General features: G+C 38.6%; 1 protein-coding gene across 1 annotated transcript in view; it reads left to right on the top strand.

The window, feature by feature from the left end:
* Positions 1 to 21,399, top strand: part of LOC134528862 (sarcoplasmic reticulum histidine-rich calcium-binding protein-like) — a 46,282-nt gene that overhangs the window by 15,240 nt on the left and 9,643 nt on the right. Inside the window, exons 3-4 of the mRNA XM_063362529.1 lie at positions 5,125 to 5,255; positions 17,000 to 17,167. Of these exons, the coding sequence (XP_063218599.1) occupies positions 5,192 to 5,255; positions 17,000 to 17,167 (232 nt within the window). The 5' untranslated portion in view covers positions 5,125 to 5,191. The remainder of the gene's footprint in view (positions 1 to 5,124; positions 5,256 to 16,999; positions 17,168 to 21,399) is intronic.

Raw genomic sequence — 21,399 nt, 5'->3', positions numbered from 1 at the left:
CCAAGTACTTTTATACTGTACATGTGCATATTGAAAACTTATCCAATTATTGTTTCTATTTATTAATTAAAAATGTAAGTTAGGGTCAGCTTGTTTTAAAAATTTTGCACTAAGGCTAATCATTCTACATACCTCTTACTTATTTATGTAGGCCTGCATTGTCCATGCACGTGATATTTTTGATTTACAGGGCAACACCTAGCTACCCCAGCTAGACTTTCATGTAAACAAGTTTGCTTATGTGATTTCCATAAATCAAAATTGTGTATGTATTTGCCATTATGCATTTTTTTCTCAGATTCTTTTTTGCATGTAAATGGAACAAATTCCCCCCTGCTTCTTACATGGGGAGCAGGGGGGAATGGCAATCACAGAAAGGAGTTTTTCAACATAAAAAAACATTTTTAACGAAGTGAAAAAAATCATACACTTTTGGCACACATTAGACTATATTATTTTATGGTCACCCACTGATTTTTAACAAAACATTAACATTTAAAAAATATTAAGTACATGTACTACATTGATCGCCATTACCCACAGTTTGGGGTAATAGCGATCATGATATGGGGCAATCGTGATCAAAACATCAAATGTTAACTTGTTTTAAAACTGGAATGAAATAAGCGATTTACAGCCATTTGGATAACTATGACTACATTAACGGATATTAATAATACATTTACATGGTACAATTGGCCCTAATAAAAAAATGCAGCTAATTAGTCTACATCCAAATTAGACTAGGTATGCATTAAAAAAAGAAGTAGGTAAGAAGTACCTATACATCGTTAACTGATTCTTTAGAACCATTTTGCATTTTTACGTACATAAAAGTCACAAGTGTAGCCTTCAGGACTTTCCCATCAGTACAGAGAGAATGAGCCCAAAGCCCACAAACTGTGCACCTATACCACATTTCATTTTCCATACCAAATTCACCAAACACTAAGAATTTTCCCTCATCGCACTCAGAAATGTCATCATTTGTAGTGTCGTCATAAAGATCTCTGTTAAAAACATTGTCGCACTCTGAAGATGTATAACTTGAAGCAAACTCCATTTTTAAGTTCCTTCTGGATATTCTTGCTGGAGTTTTTCTTGATGTAGTGTCCACTTTTGTTTTCTTTCGTTGTGCAGATTTGTTAGGTTTTTTTTTTTTTTTTTTTTTTTTCGATTTTCTTTTGCGCCTTCATTTCCAAATTCTTCTTTTGTGGTATGCAGTCAATATCTCTGAATGTTGTTTTCTTCTACCTTTCAAAACAGTGTTCACTGATTGTGCTTTTGCAGGTAGAGGCGAAACACTTTCGAAAGAAACTATAGGACTGTTCCGTGTAGAAGTGGGTGCGGCAATTGGCTCTGTTGTAGGTATTTCATCTGATGGCGTGGACTCCTGTGGTGAAGAGGAAGCCTGGGGCACTGTAGTTTGGTTTCCACATTCTATTTCAAAATTGAAGTCTTCATTTGTAAATATATTAACATCCAGAGGTATAGGTAATCCCCGTGGCTCTAAATCCTGATACACCTTTTGCAATTGTGGCTACATGTGAATAGGCACGATTAAACAGAGCTGCAAAGTCATCAGTCCTAATTATCCTCTGTGCATTCAACTTCATAAAAATATCACATTCCCTATGGTACGCCTTCTTCAGTGTCCCAAAAAATGTGACATCTAATGGTTGTAAGCGGTGCGAGGAACGGGGTGGAATTGAAACCATGACAATTCCATGGAGTTTCGAAAAGTCATATGCTTCAAATGTCACATGACTGTAATGGTTGTCAAGGATCAACAGAACAGGTTGCTCTGGAGATGATTTCACATGGTCGTGGAAGTGTCGAAGCCAGTTCTTTAAATATGGTTTAATTTGACCAACCATTATTTGAGCATGTTTACATTGCTCCAGGAGGTCCATCTTTTTCCACAGTAGGGCTCATTATTTTTCGTGGAAACACAAACAACGGTGGAAGAAAACTACCAGCAGCATTCACTGAACATATGACAGTAATAATTTTCCCCCTTTCCAAGCTCGTAACTGAACCAATTCTTTTTTGTCCCTTTGGCACAATTACATTGCCAAGTTCTTGAACAGTCCCCATCCCTGTTTCATCAATGTTAAATACTTGAGAAGGGGAAAACTTATGCTTGGACATTACATCTACATTGTTATTAAAAAACTTTCACACTTCTTCTCTGTTGAAACCCTTTATTCGCCCCATGCTTGTTGCTTCAGGCTTTCGAACGGAAAGCCATGAGTTTCTTCGCAGGAATCCAAGCCAGTCACGCCCTGCCATTCTGCTAGCTTTATTGAAATTGTGAGGAAGTCCTTTCTTCTCTGCAAACTCGAACGCCGCTCTTCTCAAATGTTAATATTATATTGATATTGATATAATCAAATAACGATACAAAGCAATAAAGTTTTCAATATTCATTTGTTAGGGGCTTACTACACTAGCGTTGTTATTTCGCACACACTGCCTCGACCGGCCGCGATTTATTAAGTGCACTCAAAACAATAGGAAGCGTCAGACCAATTGTTTTAGGATAATGATACAAAAAATGTAAATGCTGGCCATTTTTTTACAATCATGATAACCAACAGAAGAAAAGACATTGTTTGACAGTGTTTCAGAATAATTTATTTCTTATTATTTATTCAATATTTTGTATTTTGTAACCATGACTTGACCAACATCTTTGTCCAAAAATGTACTAAAAATAGATCTAATTGAGGCAATAAACTAAATTAAACTATCATGACAACTTGCAGGGAATGGCGATCATAAGCGGGGAATGGCGATCACACTGATCTCCATTGCCCCAACATGCCCACCATCTTATTGGTCGCTACAGAAACGTTAATATTAACTTTTTTAAAATCACTTTGGCATTAAAATAAAGTCAATATAACTGGCAATGCGTAAATAATACTATTTAGTGATGATATGTCTATTGTTATTACTTACATTTAAAGCAATAAGTGCAGAAAATTACAAGAAAACGGCAAAAAAACTTCCACTTTACTTTACACACTGGAGAACAACACGACTCTTATGTAGGAAGAGCACGTAGTTCCATTGCGTCAATAGAGATGGCAGCACACGTCGGGATGCGCCCATCATGCGTAGGAACAGAGAAAAGAGGGTGATCGCCATTCCCCACTGATCCTCATTACCCCCCGCTCCCCTACTAAAAAATTTTTTAATGGAAAATAGAAAAAAATAAAAAAAATAATCCAAAATTGAATTAGCACATACACAGCACAAATCCAGAAACTACTGTTGGAATATAAAACCCAGAAATGACAGAAGTATAACTAAACAGTTGTGAAAATAAAAGAAAATGTTTTAAATTGAATGTGCATGTATTGGCATTTTTATAGTTTCTCTGGAATTATGGTTCTAAAGGCATGTCCCCATCATAAACTAATATATGGAATTTATAGTGTATTGAATTTGGGAAACATAAATGCACCTTAAAGATTAATTTCAATGACAACTGAAAATATGTTAATTTAAAGGTATTTCACACTGTTCCAAGTACTATTTGAATTATTTTGTTAACATGTTATGTTAAATCCGTACGCTTAACTTATTTTTTTTTTCAGAACTTTGTTACTTTGTGTTTTTTTTATATCATGAAGAGGAAACTGCATTATGCCTACTGACTAGGCCTGGGGCCTATCTGCCTTTATATTAAGCGGGGGTTCGTGTTAGTGAATGTCCTCAGATTATTTTAAGGGTGCCACCGTGCAAGAGGCACGGACCCAGGAGAGGCTCTTATCAGGGCCGTGACGTCGCCCATGTGAAACGTGATTTAAATTCCTCCTAAAGCTACTTCTAGTACTGCTCCTAGTCCGCTCTCAGCATCGGGCATGCTTTGCATCTACGCAGTGGGCCCTTAAGGCGTCCCACAAGCCGTCACACTCAGGATGTTAACACGTGGTTACAATAAACAAATCCAGAAAAAATCATACACTCTTGTTTATTAAATTACTGTCTCCCCTACACCTTCGATTATGCTATAAAACACCCGCAGCACGAATCGGTTTAAATTAGGTGAGACCCGACCACGTGGTCACACTATGCTTACATATTAAGTCGCGGTAAAAGACCCATGGTGGTCACTATGCAATTAATTAAGCAGTCGCTTCCCAACCGAGAGAAGCCCCGAGGACTAACGTACGAAAAAGGATTTAAGATTGTTAAAAGTTGAGCAGAGCTACTTAACCCATTGTTTTTTAGTGGTATTTCTATGAAACTACTTTGAAAAAATGTTACTATTCACAATGTTTCAGTGGTATTGCTGAAATACCTCGCATGAGTAAGCCTTGTGCTGCTATCTGGCGATCCTAACAAGAACAAGCAACATTGGCTGCTTTAATTTTTCCTTCCACCACGTCTGCTAAATGTTATACACTAGATTCTATTTTATTTTTAATATATTTCTGTGTGCCTTAAAGGGTTAACAGTGAAGACAAGCGGTGAGGTCCCCGGGGTGCAGATGCGTCTGCTCTCGGTCGGTGCTGGCGAAGGACTAGACTCATTGGAAAATTTTCCACAAAATTATTGGAAAATTTCCCCAATAATACTTTTCAGGAAAACTAATATCTCTACTCCTGCTATTGGCAATTTGTTTATGTGGAGGTCTCAGTGCTTATAAGAAACCCTCAACTGAAGTCCTGAATCACAGGCAATGCAGTTAAGATATTTTGCAGGTCAGCAGTCAATGAACAGTCAATAGTTGCCCAAGAATGCATAGGACTCTGGATTCCTTCCCAGAGGTCAATGAACCCACAAATATTTTACTGTTCCTACTTCAACATAAGTATCAAAATAATTAAATTCTTTAAGACGACTTTTGTAGAATTTAGGTTGTCCAGAAAAAAATCTTAACTTTTAACAAAGCATACTAATAATTAGAGAAATGTGACTTTTTCAGTCACAAGGCTGATCAAGAACATTTAAATATCAATTGAAGTATTGTGTTCCTTTTATATCACTATTTTACTGATTAATAACAAGAATAATGTTATATTCTAAGCCCAAGGACAACAGTTAATGATGTGAAGGTGGGTGATTCGTTTTTAAAGCATGTGTGACTGAATAACATTTTTATGATTGCAGCTTGTATTGTATTGGTGCATACTGAAGCAGTTCATCTCCTGAATTTCCTAAACAATATCAACACACCATGTCTTCGAGAAGGACTACCAAGAATAGTAAGAGCCAAAGAGTTGTTTGGGAAGATACAGTGTGTAAGTAAAATGCCCCTTGTTTTTCAGCATATTAACAAAAGGCAATGTGAACGTCATGGAGCGAGATGGCACAATGGAATATCATTGAATAATCATAACAAAGGGCCTGGTTTGGAATACCAGTCTTGTCATACTCATTTTGGTTTTCTGAGGTTTCTCTAAATCACTCCAGGCTAATAATCAGATATTTCCTAACTTATAGGCCACTGCAATTCCTTTTCTAATATCCCTAGTCTAGTTTGTTGTGTATTATATTCTCCAATGATATTGCGGTCCAAATATTTTAAGAAAAATTTACAAATACAGTAAACTCTTGATTATCCGGGCCTGGATTATCCGGTTTTCGGGTTATCCGTGCTTGATTTTTTTTATTAAGTTGTAAAAAAAATGACGGTGTAGCTACGCCGCGACTGCGCTGCGCTTTTTTTTTTTTTTTTACTGCTGTGTCAGAAAGCTATTTACCTGACCCTTCAGACCCTCGTTCCCCCGCCACCTTCACTCGTCAATTTGTCACACTCTAAACCAAAAAGGAATGCCTTGACTGCCGCTTCCGGCTCCACCCCTCCTCCCCCCCTTTTCATTTTCTTTTCAAGCGTTTTTTTCACAGCGCCCCACCACGCTAAAAAAAAAGTCCCTTTACCTGTAAGGCTACACAAGAAGAGTGCTTGTGTTTTTTTTGTCACGCACGCATACGTAACGAGGTCTCACACACGCACAAAAGGAACAGGGCTCTCGTACACACGTACACACTTGGAGGGGGGGCGGAGAGGGGGGTGGTTTAGGAATTTCCCCTCTACCGGCCGAAGCAGCCAGTAACACAATGAGAGGGGGAGGGCTTCTTGAAACCGCCGAGCGAGAGACAGAGAGATAAAGGGAGCATGTTGTTCGCCATCAGACACCCCTTCCTCCCCCCACACCACCTCCCAACAACAGCCTTCATTCATTCTCGACAGCCCCGGCGCCAGCATAGCCACGGCCCTCTCTCGCTTTGCGGCCTTTGTTTACTGCGTGAACCTTTTTTCCCTTCCAATTAACGGTATTGTTTCTTGTTTGAAGATGCCATTTAAATCACTCTTTCTTACGAAAGAGCCAACAAGGAAGCACTCGTAATAACCAGATTATTTTAGGATTACTATTTACGTAGTCAAACTGACGGTGTATTTCAAAACTCTCGTAACTTCGAAGGTATCGTAGTATCCCATACTCGTAGTTATGACTGTCAAGTGCATCCTAATTTTAATAGGCGGAATTAACAAGAAACAATATCTTGCCGCGCGAGGTAGAAAAATAAAATGCAATGCAATAGCTGGAAGGGGGAAAAAAGGTGTATAATATTGTGCTGTGGTTCAGACACTTATTTTGTAGTGATCCCGGATAATAGGTCGTTAAAAGGGTGGAGGAAGATGCTGAGTTGGGACTGTTGCCGCTCTCCCTCTCGTAGCAATAAAGGGGACAGGAGAAGGATGGCGGAAACACAGTGCCAGTATTGTTTACGGTCCAATAAGCTGGGACACGGTATACAAAGCCTTTGTTTGTACGCATAGAATTCTACTGAAGAGACACTCTTTTGCCAGTAAATACACCATTTTTAAGTGGTGAAACGGATTATCCGTTTTTTATTTATGGGCATTCTATCATCTGGGCATCGGAAGGTCCCAATTAACACGGATAATCGAGAGTTTACTGTATATGAATTTCAAATACACATTATATACCCTTAAATAAACACGCTATGGTTGTCACCTGATGGAAAACAGAGTGGCGAGTGGAGAGTGATGTGTGGAAGTATACTGGTGGAATGTTCAAGCTTGAGAAAGAAGGAAAATGTTGCCATGGACCAGTTTACGTGATAGATGTGGAGCAGACTACGCACTCACGGCAGAGCAGGAGAAAGATGATGGGTCATAACACCACCACATAGCATGAAGAGACAAAGAATGTACTCAAAATATCTGTAAAAGCTGACTGTTCAATGGCAGAACAAAATGCAAACTAATGGTATAAACACACTCAGTTAAAAACAATTTATTAAGACAACAGGACACTACACAATAGCTGGGTGGTCTTTTATGTGGTTATGTCTGATACAGACTGCAGGGCACCATTAAACGGTACTGCACAAAATTGTGTGAAATGCTCTGCAAGGACACTTGGTAAGTGACCTAAAGGCAAGTTTACACTGGACACTTAAATCACGCAATATCTATCTGACACTTTATTATTGCTGGTGTAAATATGCCTGACATTAAATGCTACATACATATGTGAGTATTGTGATATATACCTATTGCACTACTTTTTTGTATCAAGTGTAAACGCTGACCTACCTGAGAACTAGAGTCCGAGAGAAAACTTGAACTCCTACGATAAGTGTCGAGACCTTTTTACTCTCCAGTGTAAATGGTTCTTCATATACAGTGTCTGACATTTATCCCAGAGTATATCAGATACTATTGCCTGCAATTTGGTGTAAAGTGTAAACACATCATGAAGGCAATACTTGTACCTCAGATATTTATAGCTTCAGATCAAAGGCTTTCTACTTTTGTGATAAGTGTCAGACAGTTCGTGAGCATTTTTTGTGAGTTATATGACAAGTAAAGGATGGCCAAATAGTGATGTACATGAATATGAAGTGAGGCCAATGTTGTGGTATGTTCGTGATACACAATATAGGAACAGTTGCAAGAAGCATGATATTTCAATATAAATAATCAGAGAAAAATGACAAACAAAGCAAAAAAAAATTTAACACAAAAAACAATCTGTGAAATCAGTTCAAAGGTGAGGAAAAAGTAGGGTTAAGGAAATAGTAATAATAATGTTTCCAAATGGCACATTTTTATCCCTCAAAAATCTTTTTATTTTTCAGGGTCCATAAATTTTACCCAATAAAATATTCATTTTAAACTATGTGTGCTGAAAATAAATGATTAGGTAAATGTAGTACTTACAAAAATAAATACCAACATGATTTTACAAGCAATTTTATTAATTTTATTTGGAATTTGGCCTATTTTAACAATATAATACACGTGTAAAGGTTGTTTTAGTTTAATTTGCGTATCATTTTGTATTTCGCATATATTTAACATATTTTTCTTACATTTTATCAGTCTGCCATTTTATCTCGTAGCTTTATTTGTGCATCTGACACTTTCTCCAGTGCCCAGTATAAACAGGTTATAAAAACCTGCTAAAAAGTAAGTCTCTGACACTTATTGCAGAGAAATATATATCTCCTCTGAGAGAGTATTAGTTCTAAACACTTTCCGATCCTTTTCTTAGAGACAAAACATATTGTTACGATTTACCGCGGGTTTCGTAAAGGAAAGCCCAATTAATAGATTTTACTACACACACAGTTTTATTTATTGCCACTACTTATGTCACTTACAAATAATCTTCTAAAATAACAAATAATTAATTACACTTAAAGAAAGGTCTATTCCCCAGTCACTTCTTCCACACACCTCGCTGGGCCGCACCTCTGGTGCAACTCTCGCCGCAGCACCCCTCGTGGGTCTCCGCCGCGGGACTCCGTCGCCGCACTCCGCCGCCGCCGACGCACTTCGCCGAGGATCCGCTCGACTCCTCGCTCGGAACTTCGCTCGGGACTCCGCCGCGTCCGCGACACTATCACCCGGAACTGAACGCCTTGGAACTTTCGTCCAAGGACTTCGCCACTTTGCCGCAGCCGCGGCACTATCGCCCCGGAAACTTCGCCGTGGGAAAGTTCCTGCCTGAACTCTGAACTGACTCCTCTCTGACTGAACTCTACTCGTGAGGCCGACGTCCTCTTTTTATATATCAGCCGCCATTTCTGGAACTCACGAGCGCGGCCGGGGCCAGTAGCGTCATTCCACACCGACCCGATGGCAGAAAACTCTCGAAACACGCGTCGGCTGCTCGCGTAACTTCGCAGCTGTCAAGTGTCAGTTACGTGTCAAAGGCAGGGCGCCGCGCGGTGAGTGGTGGGAAGGAGGGGGGAAAGCGCAATCCTTGTAATCTTCCAGGCGTGCGCGGCACATATCATGTTGCGGCAGCCGCGAGCCAGCTTTGCACCTGCACGTGTTGCGGCCTTGCTCACGTTCATAACAATATGTCATTACAAAACTGTCCAGTGTAAATGTAACTTATCACAGTGTATTGAAAGCTGTCTGTAGTACTAAATTCCACAGTGGATAGTGCACATAATTAATATTACATGTGTGGATTAGCATAGGAAAATCCAACTAGAGAACTGCACACAACTGAGCATAGCTTAGTCAGCCTAAATAATCATAAAAAATGCATCCACAAAAAAAACATATTAATTTTAATTGACTATGCATTTGGTCTGCAATTATAATTTAACATTATTGTTACACGAGGCAGATAAAGTTAGGAAAATTCATCCAAAAAGTGACTTTCATCAAGTTAACTTGATAAAAATAACAATAACAGAAACTACGTCTGGAAGCGGCAACTAACAAACTTGCAACTGCATAGCTGACACAGCAGTGGAGGGCTGAGGTGTCTGCTCCGGTTCAAAATTGCAGAACAATTCGTTTTTCAACTGAGTTTGAATGTGACTATGACAGCAGCTAAAGATAGCATATAAATCATTAATCACATAACATAAGTATGTTAGCAGTCCGTAAAAATAAAAGCCTTAGTAAAGTTTCTTTACTGTTAAAGGCTGAAAAAGGATTTTTACCCCAGTTGTTTTGCATACGAATATTCATTCCCTTTTCTCTATACAAAGCACACTAAGCAAACAAATAACGTTGCAGCATGCATTGTTCATTTCTCTCACTAAATATAAAAAAATTGGTTGTCTGTAAAGTCAGTTTACGGACGATAGTTTAACATGACGTCATAATAAAACATTGATGAAATTATTGCATACTTTTATGAATAAAATTGAATCATTTTTATTGAATTATCACTATTTTGTATGGATACAAAGAAGGAGTGAAATGAAATCTACAATTTAATTGATAAATTTACTTTTATTTGCACTCATTAATACAAATATGTTTATTACTTTAACGAAGAGATTATTTTAACTATAACTTATATACATGTTTGCTATTTAACTTCTTCCAATCTGTGTTATTCTGTTAAGGATAGGACGATGATAGGAAAAGTAGGAAACGACTGGGTGTGTTTTAAGGATGATGTGAAGGAAAATGGCTTACCCAACACCAAGATGCAGTCAAAAATAATATATTTGCGCCACGGACTCTGCAGCAATGCTAGGAGGAACGGGTTAGCAAAGAGCAATGAAAATGTTACATTGGAATGCATGAAAACAGAATTACGCTACGGACTCGGTCGCAATGCTAGGAGATGCATGTTAGCAAAGAGCAATATAAAATGAGCGTAATGGGACTCAGCGAAACGGGACAATGTGTGTAACGGGACACTTTTTCATGCGTGCCGCCGGCGTTCATTGATTTATTAGAAGTCACGTCAAAAAGGATATCTTAGATGCTTTGTATTAGTACACAATCTTAAATTAATTAGAAGCCAAGAATATTCACATTTAAATACGTACAAATTTATTACTGAAGGTAGATTATCAATATGATAATATATCAGAATACGGATCACAAAACCGTACTGGGCAAAAATAGGCTACCGAGAGCTGAAGCACATACAGCAAGATAGAACTGTCGAAGAAAATGTGCCTTTTTCTGTCAGAAATACAACTTTGATGTGATCAATAAGTTACTGTTTATCAGCTCAAAATAATTATAAATAAATTGTGTTTTGTGATTCAAGTGAAACAACGTTCAGCTAAGACTAAGAATGGTAAGAAAACTCAAAACATTGGTACTCAATATGAAGAACCAATTTGTACTTCCGCTAACGATAAAACAATTACACCCAGAGCCAAAAATGATGTACCATCTTGCCAGCCAAACAATAGTGATGTTAATGCATATAGAGGTAAGTAATATTATTGTACAAAGAGTTTAGATATTATAATCATTGCATTTCAAATCATATTATTATAATTGCAGATAATTTTAGCAATATTGTTACGAGCCAATGTATCTTCATTGATTGTGTATTAGAAATTGTATTGATTAAGCAGTTTCTCTTACTTATGTATTAGAAGACTTACAGCTATGTTTACCACCATTTAGAAGTTAATTTGCAAGTGGCCCAATAATAAATTGAAGTTTTTGTTAAACAATGTAATGTTAATGTGCAGAACAAAAAAGATTGTATTTTTAGCTATAACCAGAGCAATTTCATGGTCTGTTGTTTCAAGACAATAATCAAATAAAATCAATTTCAGGGTCCATGTTCAAATTTATTAAATTTTAACGACTGTGTTGGTATACAATCAAATATAGGTTTTTTGTTTTGCATGTGTAATTTAAATGAATTTTTTATAGTTTTAAACTTTAATTAATGATCTTGTGCTACTTTATATTAATTTCACAATTTGAGACTTTTCATTTTATTTACGGTGGATTTGGATTGCCAGCAAAAATGTCCGAGGACCTCAACTAGTTGACACTATACATAGATACAAACTACTATTACATTACAGCTGACAAACACACACATAAAGAGTACTAAAAAAGTCATACATATATACTCAGCAGCAATTTTTCCCCGTAATTCAAGATTATATAAAAATTTTTTGTGGTAAAAATTATATTGTTTATAAGTTATTTTAACAAAGGCTACTAAAAACAAATATGTTTGTTTTAATAATACTGTATAAATAAATTATAAAATTTTAAAATTAGAAATTAACACATTTGTAAAACTGATAATTGTTTTTTTTCGTCTGGTGTGATGACAAGTGATGGCCACCTAATATAGGGTATTACCTCTCTTATACGTTGAAGGGCCCTAACCCTGGCAAGCACAGCGGAAATTACATTTTGAACTTACTCCACTGGTACAGCATCCCATTCTTCACTACGTGCAATTTGAAGCTTATTGGAGTCACTAGGAGGAGGATGTTGATACCTAACAAGTCTCCTTACATTATCCCACAAATGTTCTATCGAATTCATATCGGGAGCTTGTGCAGGCCAGTCAAAAGTGTAATTTCCACGTGCCCCTAGTATTCTGTAATAATTCTTGCGATATGCAGGCATTATGCATCAAACTGAACTGGTCACCAATCAATGAAGCAAATTGGTTGACAGCCTCTAGGAAAACTTTCTCAATGTACCTCTGATCAGTCAGATCACCATTATCAATGAAAATCACTTCAGTACAAGCATGGAAATTTATTCCTCCCCAAATCATAACTGATTGCCTTTGGAAAGGCACATACATGTTTGCAGACAGGTCTTGCTTCGGTATGTAACATTCAGACCGTCTATAGGGTGTGGAAATGACCAGGAGAGTGATTCGCTCAATAAGCTCTTCATGAGTGACAATTGAATAATGCACACTCCAATACAGTAAGAATTGTCACCCAATATTTAGAGCAGTTGAAAATAACAGTTTTGGTTTGGCCTGTTCAATCTCCCGATATGAATCTGATAGAGGATTTGTGGGATAATTCAAGGAGACGGGTTAGGCATCGTCAACCTCCTCCTAGTGACTTCAATCGGCTTCAAATTGCTCTTTGTGAAGAATGGGATTCTGAACCAGTGGAAAGAAAGAAAGAATCTCATGGATTCCTCATAGCTTTAGCCCTCCGGGAATTTCTGTGTCCCTTTATATTTCGAGGTACCATGTTTGTGGTATTGTCTACCAATCAAACAGGAAGTTTTTCTTTGTTAACCCGGCGCCCTTACAAGCCCCGGGGCCCCCACGGGCATGGGTAACGGATCACGCCGTACACGCAATCAGAAATTGGCTAACCAGACAGTTGGCTGTGTCCTTAGCCCTAGACTCAGCACTGCTGGCGCCGCATGCCATTCTCCCACATTATTCTGGGTTCCCTCAAAACACCCAGAATACCCGTGGTTCGGTCTAGGCCTATCCAACCTCTCCTAGCTTACCAGGCTAGTGACCGCAGCTGTTTCGCCACTCACTGCGTCAGCTTTTCACGAGGCTAGGGAACCCTAATTTCAAGCTTGTCCTAAGCGATAAGAACACCACTGCCAAGTGCGAAGCCGACACCAATCGTGGTCCAGGGCCGTAGAGAAAACCTCAATTGGGATCCTTTACCAATAAGAGGGACCATCCCATACTACCACCAATTTCGTTGGAGCTGTCTTACGTGGTAGTCAGCCACGAGAGGACCTCGGGGAGTGCATTCCTCAGTCTCTCTACCAATCTCCCTATGACCTCTGGAGATTTACAGCGTTTCAGCCCGATTGCAACTGAACACCAACGGCTAATTGGTGTAGGTTAGATTCACTGGATAGCCTCAGAAGGAAATCGAGGGACTGCGCGACTCCCTCCATGGGTGTCTCCACCAATCCGCGTGCTAAACAGATTTACAGCCGCATGGCCCGGTTGTGCCCCCAACCCACCATGGCAGACAGAAGCCATTCCATTAGGCAATGTCTCTAAACAAAGACTGGCCTTTATGGGCCTCATCACCAGGGCTCGGCGGTTGAACCCCCCAGAAAGGTTTCTAGGGCATCTGCTGTTGCTCGCAGTTATTGCCCATTCTCCAACTCTGGTCTCGGCCAGGTAATTGAGGATACCTGAGGCGGAGTTACGCCATGCAGAGTCCTCTTTTGCTGGTATTTCAACCATCCATCGGTGCCACGAGGAGGCAGAGGATTGCCATTGGTGCACAGAGGCTATATATTCACATCCAAGTACCCATTCTGTGGGCCTGTTGGGTCATGTCTCAGATACTAGAACTGGCAACAATTCCGACACCTCAAAAGAACAATCACCTTCTCCATGGAGACCATTCCCATTACCTCTAATGGAGTCAGGCCCACTCATGACCAGTGGAGTTAAGTACAAAATATAATTTACATTGTACCTGTCAGGGTTAGGGCCCATTCAAAGTTCAAGAGGGTACCTATTACCCGATATTAGTTGGCCATCTCTTGTCAGAAAACCTGATGAAAAAGAATTATCATCAATTTTAAAAAAAGTTTTAATTTTTTATTTTTATCCTTTGTAATTTATCTGTATAGCACTATTAATAAAACTTATTTGTTTATGGTAACCATTGTTAAATAACCTATAAGGAAACTAATTTTAACCTTAAATTATAAAAAAATCATATTTATTAGAAATTTGGGGAAAAATAAGTGTATGTCATATACTTGAACTTCATGAGAAAAAGAGGCATTTTAAAATATGAAATACAATAGACTCCTAATTATACGGGTGTGGGTTATCCAGTTTGTGGGTGAACCATGCAATAATTAACTTCTATAAACCATAAACACCAAAAACAAATTTTTTGACTATTTATTTTTGTCATCTATTCATATGATAGCATTTCATTTCATGCTGTGATTCAAGATGAAAAATGATGCTAAACATAATGTGTACATAGCTACTAAGTGTTAGTATGCATCATGTACTTCAAAACTGCTAGAGGAAATTATAAACGCACCTCTGTAAGCCATGGGTGCTTGTATTCCATGAGCCCTTATTAACGACTGTTACAGCCCTTGTGTAGTTAAAGAAAAACTGTATATAAATTTATTTATCAAAGTTCTTGAAGCTGCCTTACATGGGCTACACAGTAACAACTGTATAATCAGAGGACATAAGAGAAAAACATTTAAAATTTAATTATTTCTCACAATAGGAACTAGGAAGGTGGATCGTATTCGAAGTGAAAAACAAAATCTTGTTTGCTTATTTTCTACCTGTTATATTGTTAATTAAGATTTGTTATATTTTCTTTGGGTATTCATTGAATTTACAAAATTTCTGTTGACAGAAATAATTATAAGGAGGGCCCGGCCTGTTAGTAAATATCAATTAAAACTATCTGATACATTTAACAAAATTTAACTATCCTATTTTCACCAAAACAAATTAAACATTAATAAATCTAATTGATTTAAGGAATTATTTGTTCTGATCAGTGCTGGAGTATATATTCACAATATTCCACAGAGAACTGTTCACTGGCTGAGGATAACTGGGAGATTCTGGCATTCTTCAATTTCCGAGAGACCAGCGTGAATTTGTAGATTAAATTTTGAAAATTCTTCAACAATTCTTGAACTGGGACATGCAAAACTCTTGAACTGGTTCTTGCACCCCACTGAAACCAAAAAAAGGGGTCCAGTGGTCAATAATCAAAATAAAAAGAAAAGTTAGGGCAAAAGATTAAATGGGGAGGCAAATATAGCCAAAATGCGAGTGGTCGCAGTGAACCGTCGCATGCCATCGTAAGAAGTAGCTACCCAGCTGAACTAAAGCGACTAGCCAACTAGATGAAAAGAAAATTTAGGGAAAACTCCCAAACTTAAGAGATTTTATCTCTTAATTTAGTTTCGGCCAAAAATATTAAAGTCGCGGGCGATGAGCTCTGGTGCCAGATGTGATCGCGGTGACTGCAGAAAGACGAATCTCTCTATCTCCCAGGTGACATGTGGTTAAATTTGGGGCGAGAGGCCCGGAGTCCTAGGGAGTGGGAGAAATGTCCTCTGATTGGCTTGAATAAGCCCGCTGAGTACTTGGCCCGCCCACCAAGGAAAAAAATACGATGGCTAATAGCCTAACTTAAAGGGGCCTCAGAGGTGCAAAGATGAGTGCTCCGTCGGGGACAACCGAAACTGACTCAGTGTTGGAACCCCAGAGTCCCGCGAGGGGGGACTAGCGAAAGGTAGGTCCATGTGGGGCCCATTGGTGCGAGCTCTGTCGGGGTGGAATGGAACTTAGAGTGTGTTGTGGAAGCGGCCGGCAGAAATCTCGCTTCCATGCCTAACTGAAGGTAAGTTAGTTCGCTTTGCCGCCCGGAGATGGCGTAAACTGTCCATTCGCCGGCCAGTGGTCTGTTCTAGAGACCAGGAGGTTGTTGATCTGGGTGGAAGTTCCTGGAATGGTTGATTGGGAAGGGGGGGTGTTAGCATGTGGGAAATCTCTTGTGCCAGGCGCCGATATGTGTCAGACGGAACTGAAACATTAGGAAGGGGGCACGCCTGGCATTGCCAACCTAAGCTGGGCTCTTGGAACTGGGTTGCTACGGGAGGCTGCTGAGGTCCGCACTGCCTGTCACAAAGTCAGACACAGTTTCTGGTTGGGTTCGATATGAGTACAACTTTACCTAATAATTACTAACATTTTTACTCCTAAAACACCAAAATATTACGGTGTGACCACAAAGTGTACTGCAGCATAACTGTCATTTAAATAGTTTTTACTTGCCCGTTGGAAAGTTTAAAGGTTCTCAATCTGGCAGATTAGCATGTTTTGCACACACTTATCTAATACTGATGCTGCTGTCAGCCAGACCCTGTTGCACCCCAAGAATTTAAGGAAAGGATACAAATAAATGTGCTGTTTCATTGTATACATTTCTTGGCACTGAAAACGAAAATAGGATATCAAAGATATGTATTAAGTAAACAATCCTTAATCAGTTAAAACAACATATTATTCATTATTAATTATCTACAATGTTATCTCTGAATGTAAATTACCAATATGAGGATATACCAGAATATGGTTTTCAAAACAGTACCTGACAAAAATAAGCCACCAGAGAGCTGGAGCACATACAGCCAGATAGAACGGTTGTTAAAAAATTTACCTTTTTCTGTCAGAAATGCAACTTTGATATGATCATTAATTTACTGTTTATCAGCTCAAAATAATTACAAATAAATTTTGTTTTGTGATTCCAGTGAAACGACGTTCAGATCAGACTAAAAATGGTAAGAAAACTCAAGACATTGGTACTCAATATGAAGAACCAATTTGTACCTCCACTAACGATAAAACACTTACACCCATAGCCAAAAATGATGTACCGTCTTGCCAGCCAAACAATAGTGATGTGAATGCATGTAGTAGTAAGTATTATTATTATCAAATATTTTAACTTTTTGTAACCATTTCAAATCATATTCTTTAAATTATTTTACAAGGCGTTACCTATTAATATAATTCAATTTATTTTAGATAAGAAAGGTAGTTGAACCAGCTGTTTATCTCTTTTATGTATCAGGACGTTAGCAGCACATGTTTACTTTTATTTAGAAGTTGTGTTGCAATTGGCTCAAGAATGAAGCAAGCCTTAACATAATAACAACATTATGTTAATGTGCAGATATAAAAAAATTGTACAGTAAACCCTCGATAAGTCGGACTAAAAGGGGGGAGAAGTTGTCCGAGTTATGATTTGTCCGAGTTATCGAGTGGATAATTTTAGGTTACACCCAAAGATAACTACATACCAGTGTTATGAAATAAAAGTATACAAAGTGGTATCAGTTTAAAGACAGTTGCAATGTAACAATTAATTTATTATTCAGCATCTTTTAAGTAAAGCACAGCAAAAATTCTGCAGCGAAAAACAAGTCCGTAGCTGCGTATGGGCGTTAGCAAGGTCAACTGTGAGCAGCGAGCACGAGACGGCCAGGCAAGGTCGCGCGCAAGGTCACAGTAGTCTGCTGGTGCGCTGTGCGTATCTATCAACTCAGCTGTTGCTGCGTTGCCGCCGCTCGTACCTTGTACACAACACCGGGCATAAAAAATTAAAAGTTTTTCCAATTTTGAAGGCTCAAAATATCAGCGCGTCTTATACATACCAATATACGGTATAAAAACTATGAATTTTAGGCTACTACAAACTTTCGGACCTTCATTTAATACGAGTAGCAATTTAATCACTGTCTGAATCAGTAACACTTTTCGGGATCGGGAACACTACACTTTCCTTAGGCCTACTGTATGAACATGATGGAAACTCGTCTACACTTTGTGGCACTGTGGTGGGAGCTGTCAGAGTTGACAGAGGTGTTGCCTGGAAGAAACTGTCAATCTTCAGCTGCGTGGTCTTGTGGTGCTGCTTTCGAATCACAATTTCTCGTGCTGACCGGAAATGATGATAGAATGGCTGCAGTTCAGTGTCAGTGGTTGAATCAATAATGCTAATTAGAGTATCTAACACATCATTGGCACTTGATAATTTTGATTTTGAGAGGGGTTCTAATTCCTATTCTTCATCTGTGCTATGTTCTGTGTTAGGATACATAACCTCTCGAACAATTTCTTCGTCAGGCAGTATCTGACAATGAAGTTCTGCCTCGTCAGCATCTAACCACTCGCTGATATCTGCTTCTGTGGGGCCAGTTTCGCCACATGTCAACAATGTCTCCTGGTAATCAGTGGCCTCGAACCCCATAAAGTCGTGCTCTACTCTTTGTCGAAGAGAAGCTTATTCCATCCATTGACTAGCGTGGACGTTTTTATTTCCCTCCAGAGGCCCAATTGAAAATGGCTGACTTTATGTTGTAGGCCCGAAGTTTTTGCAGTGTTCTCTGGCCCCGTGTGTCCTCTTTTTCATTTTGTGGTTCCTCCAATACAACCATCACCTCAAAAAGAAATTTCTTTTTGTACAATATCTTCGAGGCCAAGATAATTCCCTGATCCATAGGCTGAATCAGGGATGTTGTGTTTGGAGGCAGTGCCATACACTTAAATTTGCCATCACTACTACACATCTTCTCACTTTGGGGGTGGGAAGGGGCATTATCGACGAGCAACAAAGCTTTGACTTCATCAGGAGAAATCTTCAAAACATCCTCCAGGAATCTACGCACTTCATGTACAAAGTGGTTTTGAAACCAGTGGTTTGTGATTTCTTGTGTGAACCACACATTCTTTGAGTTGTAATAGTGAACAGGCAGGTTATTCATAATGTCCTTGAGGACACGTGGCTTGCGAGATTTTCCCACAACAACTGATTTAAGGCGGTGACTTCCATCAGCGTTTGCACATAGTAAAGCCGAAAGTCTCTCCTTACTAAGTTTTCGTCCAGGTGCAGTACCCTCATGCTTGTAAGCCTGTGTGTTTTCTGGTAGTGATCTCCAAAACAACCCCGTCTCGTCAGCGTTGTATAGTTGTGCACGAGATAGGTTTTCTTCTTCAAGTAGATCATTAAGCCGCTTTCTAAATTGCTCAACACTAGCAGTATCAGCACTTAGGGCTTCGTCAAACATTCTCTTGTTGATTATGCCGTGTCTGTTGCGAAAACGCCACAACCAGCCATCACTTGCTCGGAACTCTATGTTCAGGTGCATCGCTAGTCTTTCAGCAGCTGCTTGCAGCTCTACACCACGCACTGCGACGCCACTTGATTGTTGCTGTACATACCATTTGTAAACTGCTTCTTCAGGCTGCTTAAGCCATTTTCTGCTGGAAACAATTTTTTCCGAGTCACACTTGAACACAAACTGCTTGTCTTTATTTTTTTTTATGTCCGACACTGTTTGTTTTGCGATACCGTACTCGAGACATAGATTCGCCACAGAAACACCAGACTCAAGTTTTTTCATCAGTTTTAATTTTTCAGCAATAGTCAAAGTCACTCACTTTCTTTTAGGCCCCATTGTGAAATGTGAATGTTCATAACACGAAAAAATCGCGGCGTGCGGAACTGGGGAAGTGTAACGAGTGTTAATAATATGCTAGACGAAAGAGGGGAAGAGTAGGATGTGTTCTAGCTAGCGGCCGGCCGGCTATGACGCCACGTCTCCGCCGGCAAGGCAACGTTGTCAAGTCTCTGACATCCGAATTGCCACTTTTTTCCCCTTCATAGAATCGGCCCATACCACGCTGTACATACTTTGTTTTTTTGCACATTATTGAACACCGCCATTGCTATTGTGGTGTCTTATACGTTAAAGAAATTAATATTGTCTGTTGCAAATTTTTTAAATTTATTTATTTATTTTTAATGGTTGTCCGACATCCGATGTCCGGAATATCGAGGTCCGACTAATCAAGGGTTAACTGTATTTTTTTAGCTATGACCAGAGCATTTTTGTGGGCTATCGTCTATCCAAAAAAGCATTAAATCAATATCAGGGTCTGTATTAGTATTAAATAAATTATTTTGTATATGTTGTAACCTACTACTTAAATGAAGTTTAGTTTAAAATGTAAAGATTTTATGATATTTTTAATTAATTTCAATGTTAGTGTCTTTTCATATTTAACATTAAGGTTACTTTAAACATTCAATTGACAATGTGGTCTGGTAGGGAAGCATATGTTTTAAGTGCAAATTGATGAGAGTGCCCCTATCGTGGAATGAACAAACAAAGATTTAGTGGAATGCTCTACGTCAGGGTATAATGATGACCTTGTGGCAGTTAGATATGTTCCGTTCATTAGTACAGAGTAATATCCTATCTGAGAGTGCAAACACACATAATACAGTTACACATTGTGTATTATAGCTATTTAAGCATACCACACTTCTTCAGTATGTGATGAGGTTTGTCTCACTTATTTGTTACATAATGCAAATATAACTCAAACAGCATGCTCACAACTCACTTCTCCGAGAGCCTCGGTGAGAATTGTAGTCGAATTATAACGAATGGAACAGCAGTAGTGTGCGACACATCTAAATGTGATGGCGGGCGAAAAAAGACAAGAGGACGCCAAATGCCTATCGGCACCAGAGTGAGCATTAGTTCCAAGATTGCCAATCACTGTAGGTATCAAAAAACAGTTACCATAAACAATAATAACACCTTCAGAAAAGCAAATTTTAAATGCACCATTTGGAACTGATTAATATAAGTTAGGGTACATTGTTACAATTATGTTTAAGCCTAGTCAAACTTACTGGTTGGCACCCTAACTCTGTAAGAATGAAGGAAAAGGGATAGTGAAAAATGGGTGATATGGTAACAAGAGGTACAAAAGAAGACCATCCTCTTTTCCTAACAACTGTTAAAACAAAAATGGGTGGAACGCAATTAACGGAATAAGATATTATTTCTTACCTAAAATTAACTGCTTTTATTTTATAGCAGTAGCAAGATGCTATTAACATCACTGGATTCCTTTCTTTATAATTTGAACAGATAGGAATTTTTCACATAAGCAAGGCCATTTCTGACCCCTAAGAGTTTGACAAGAGATGCCTTAAAGTTTTGGTGTCAGTGTTGTTATAAATAAATAAATTACACTTCAAATTGACAAAATTACTGAACATTTAACTTCGGACATAGTAACTTTTAAGTTTTCATAAAATTGCCTTAAACTGATACCTAACTTCAACAAGTTA

The sequence above is a fragment of the Bacillus rossius genome, chromosome 2, assembly GCF_032445375.1.
Source record: "Bacillus rossius redtenbacheri isolate Brsri chromosome 2, Brsri_v3, whole genome shotgun sequence".
NCBI lineage: Eukaryota > Metazoa > Arthropoda > Insecta > Phasmatodea > Bacillidae > Bacillus > Bacillus rossius.
The sequence above is the reverse complement of the archived record's forward strand: the minus strand, read 5'-3'. Positions and strand labels throughout refer to the sequence as shown.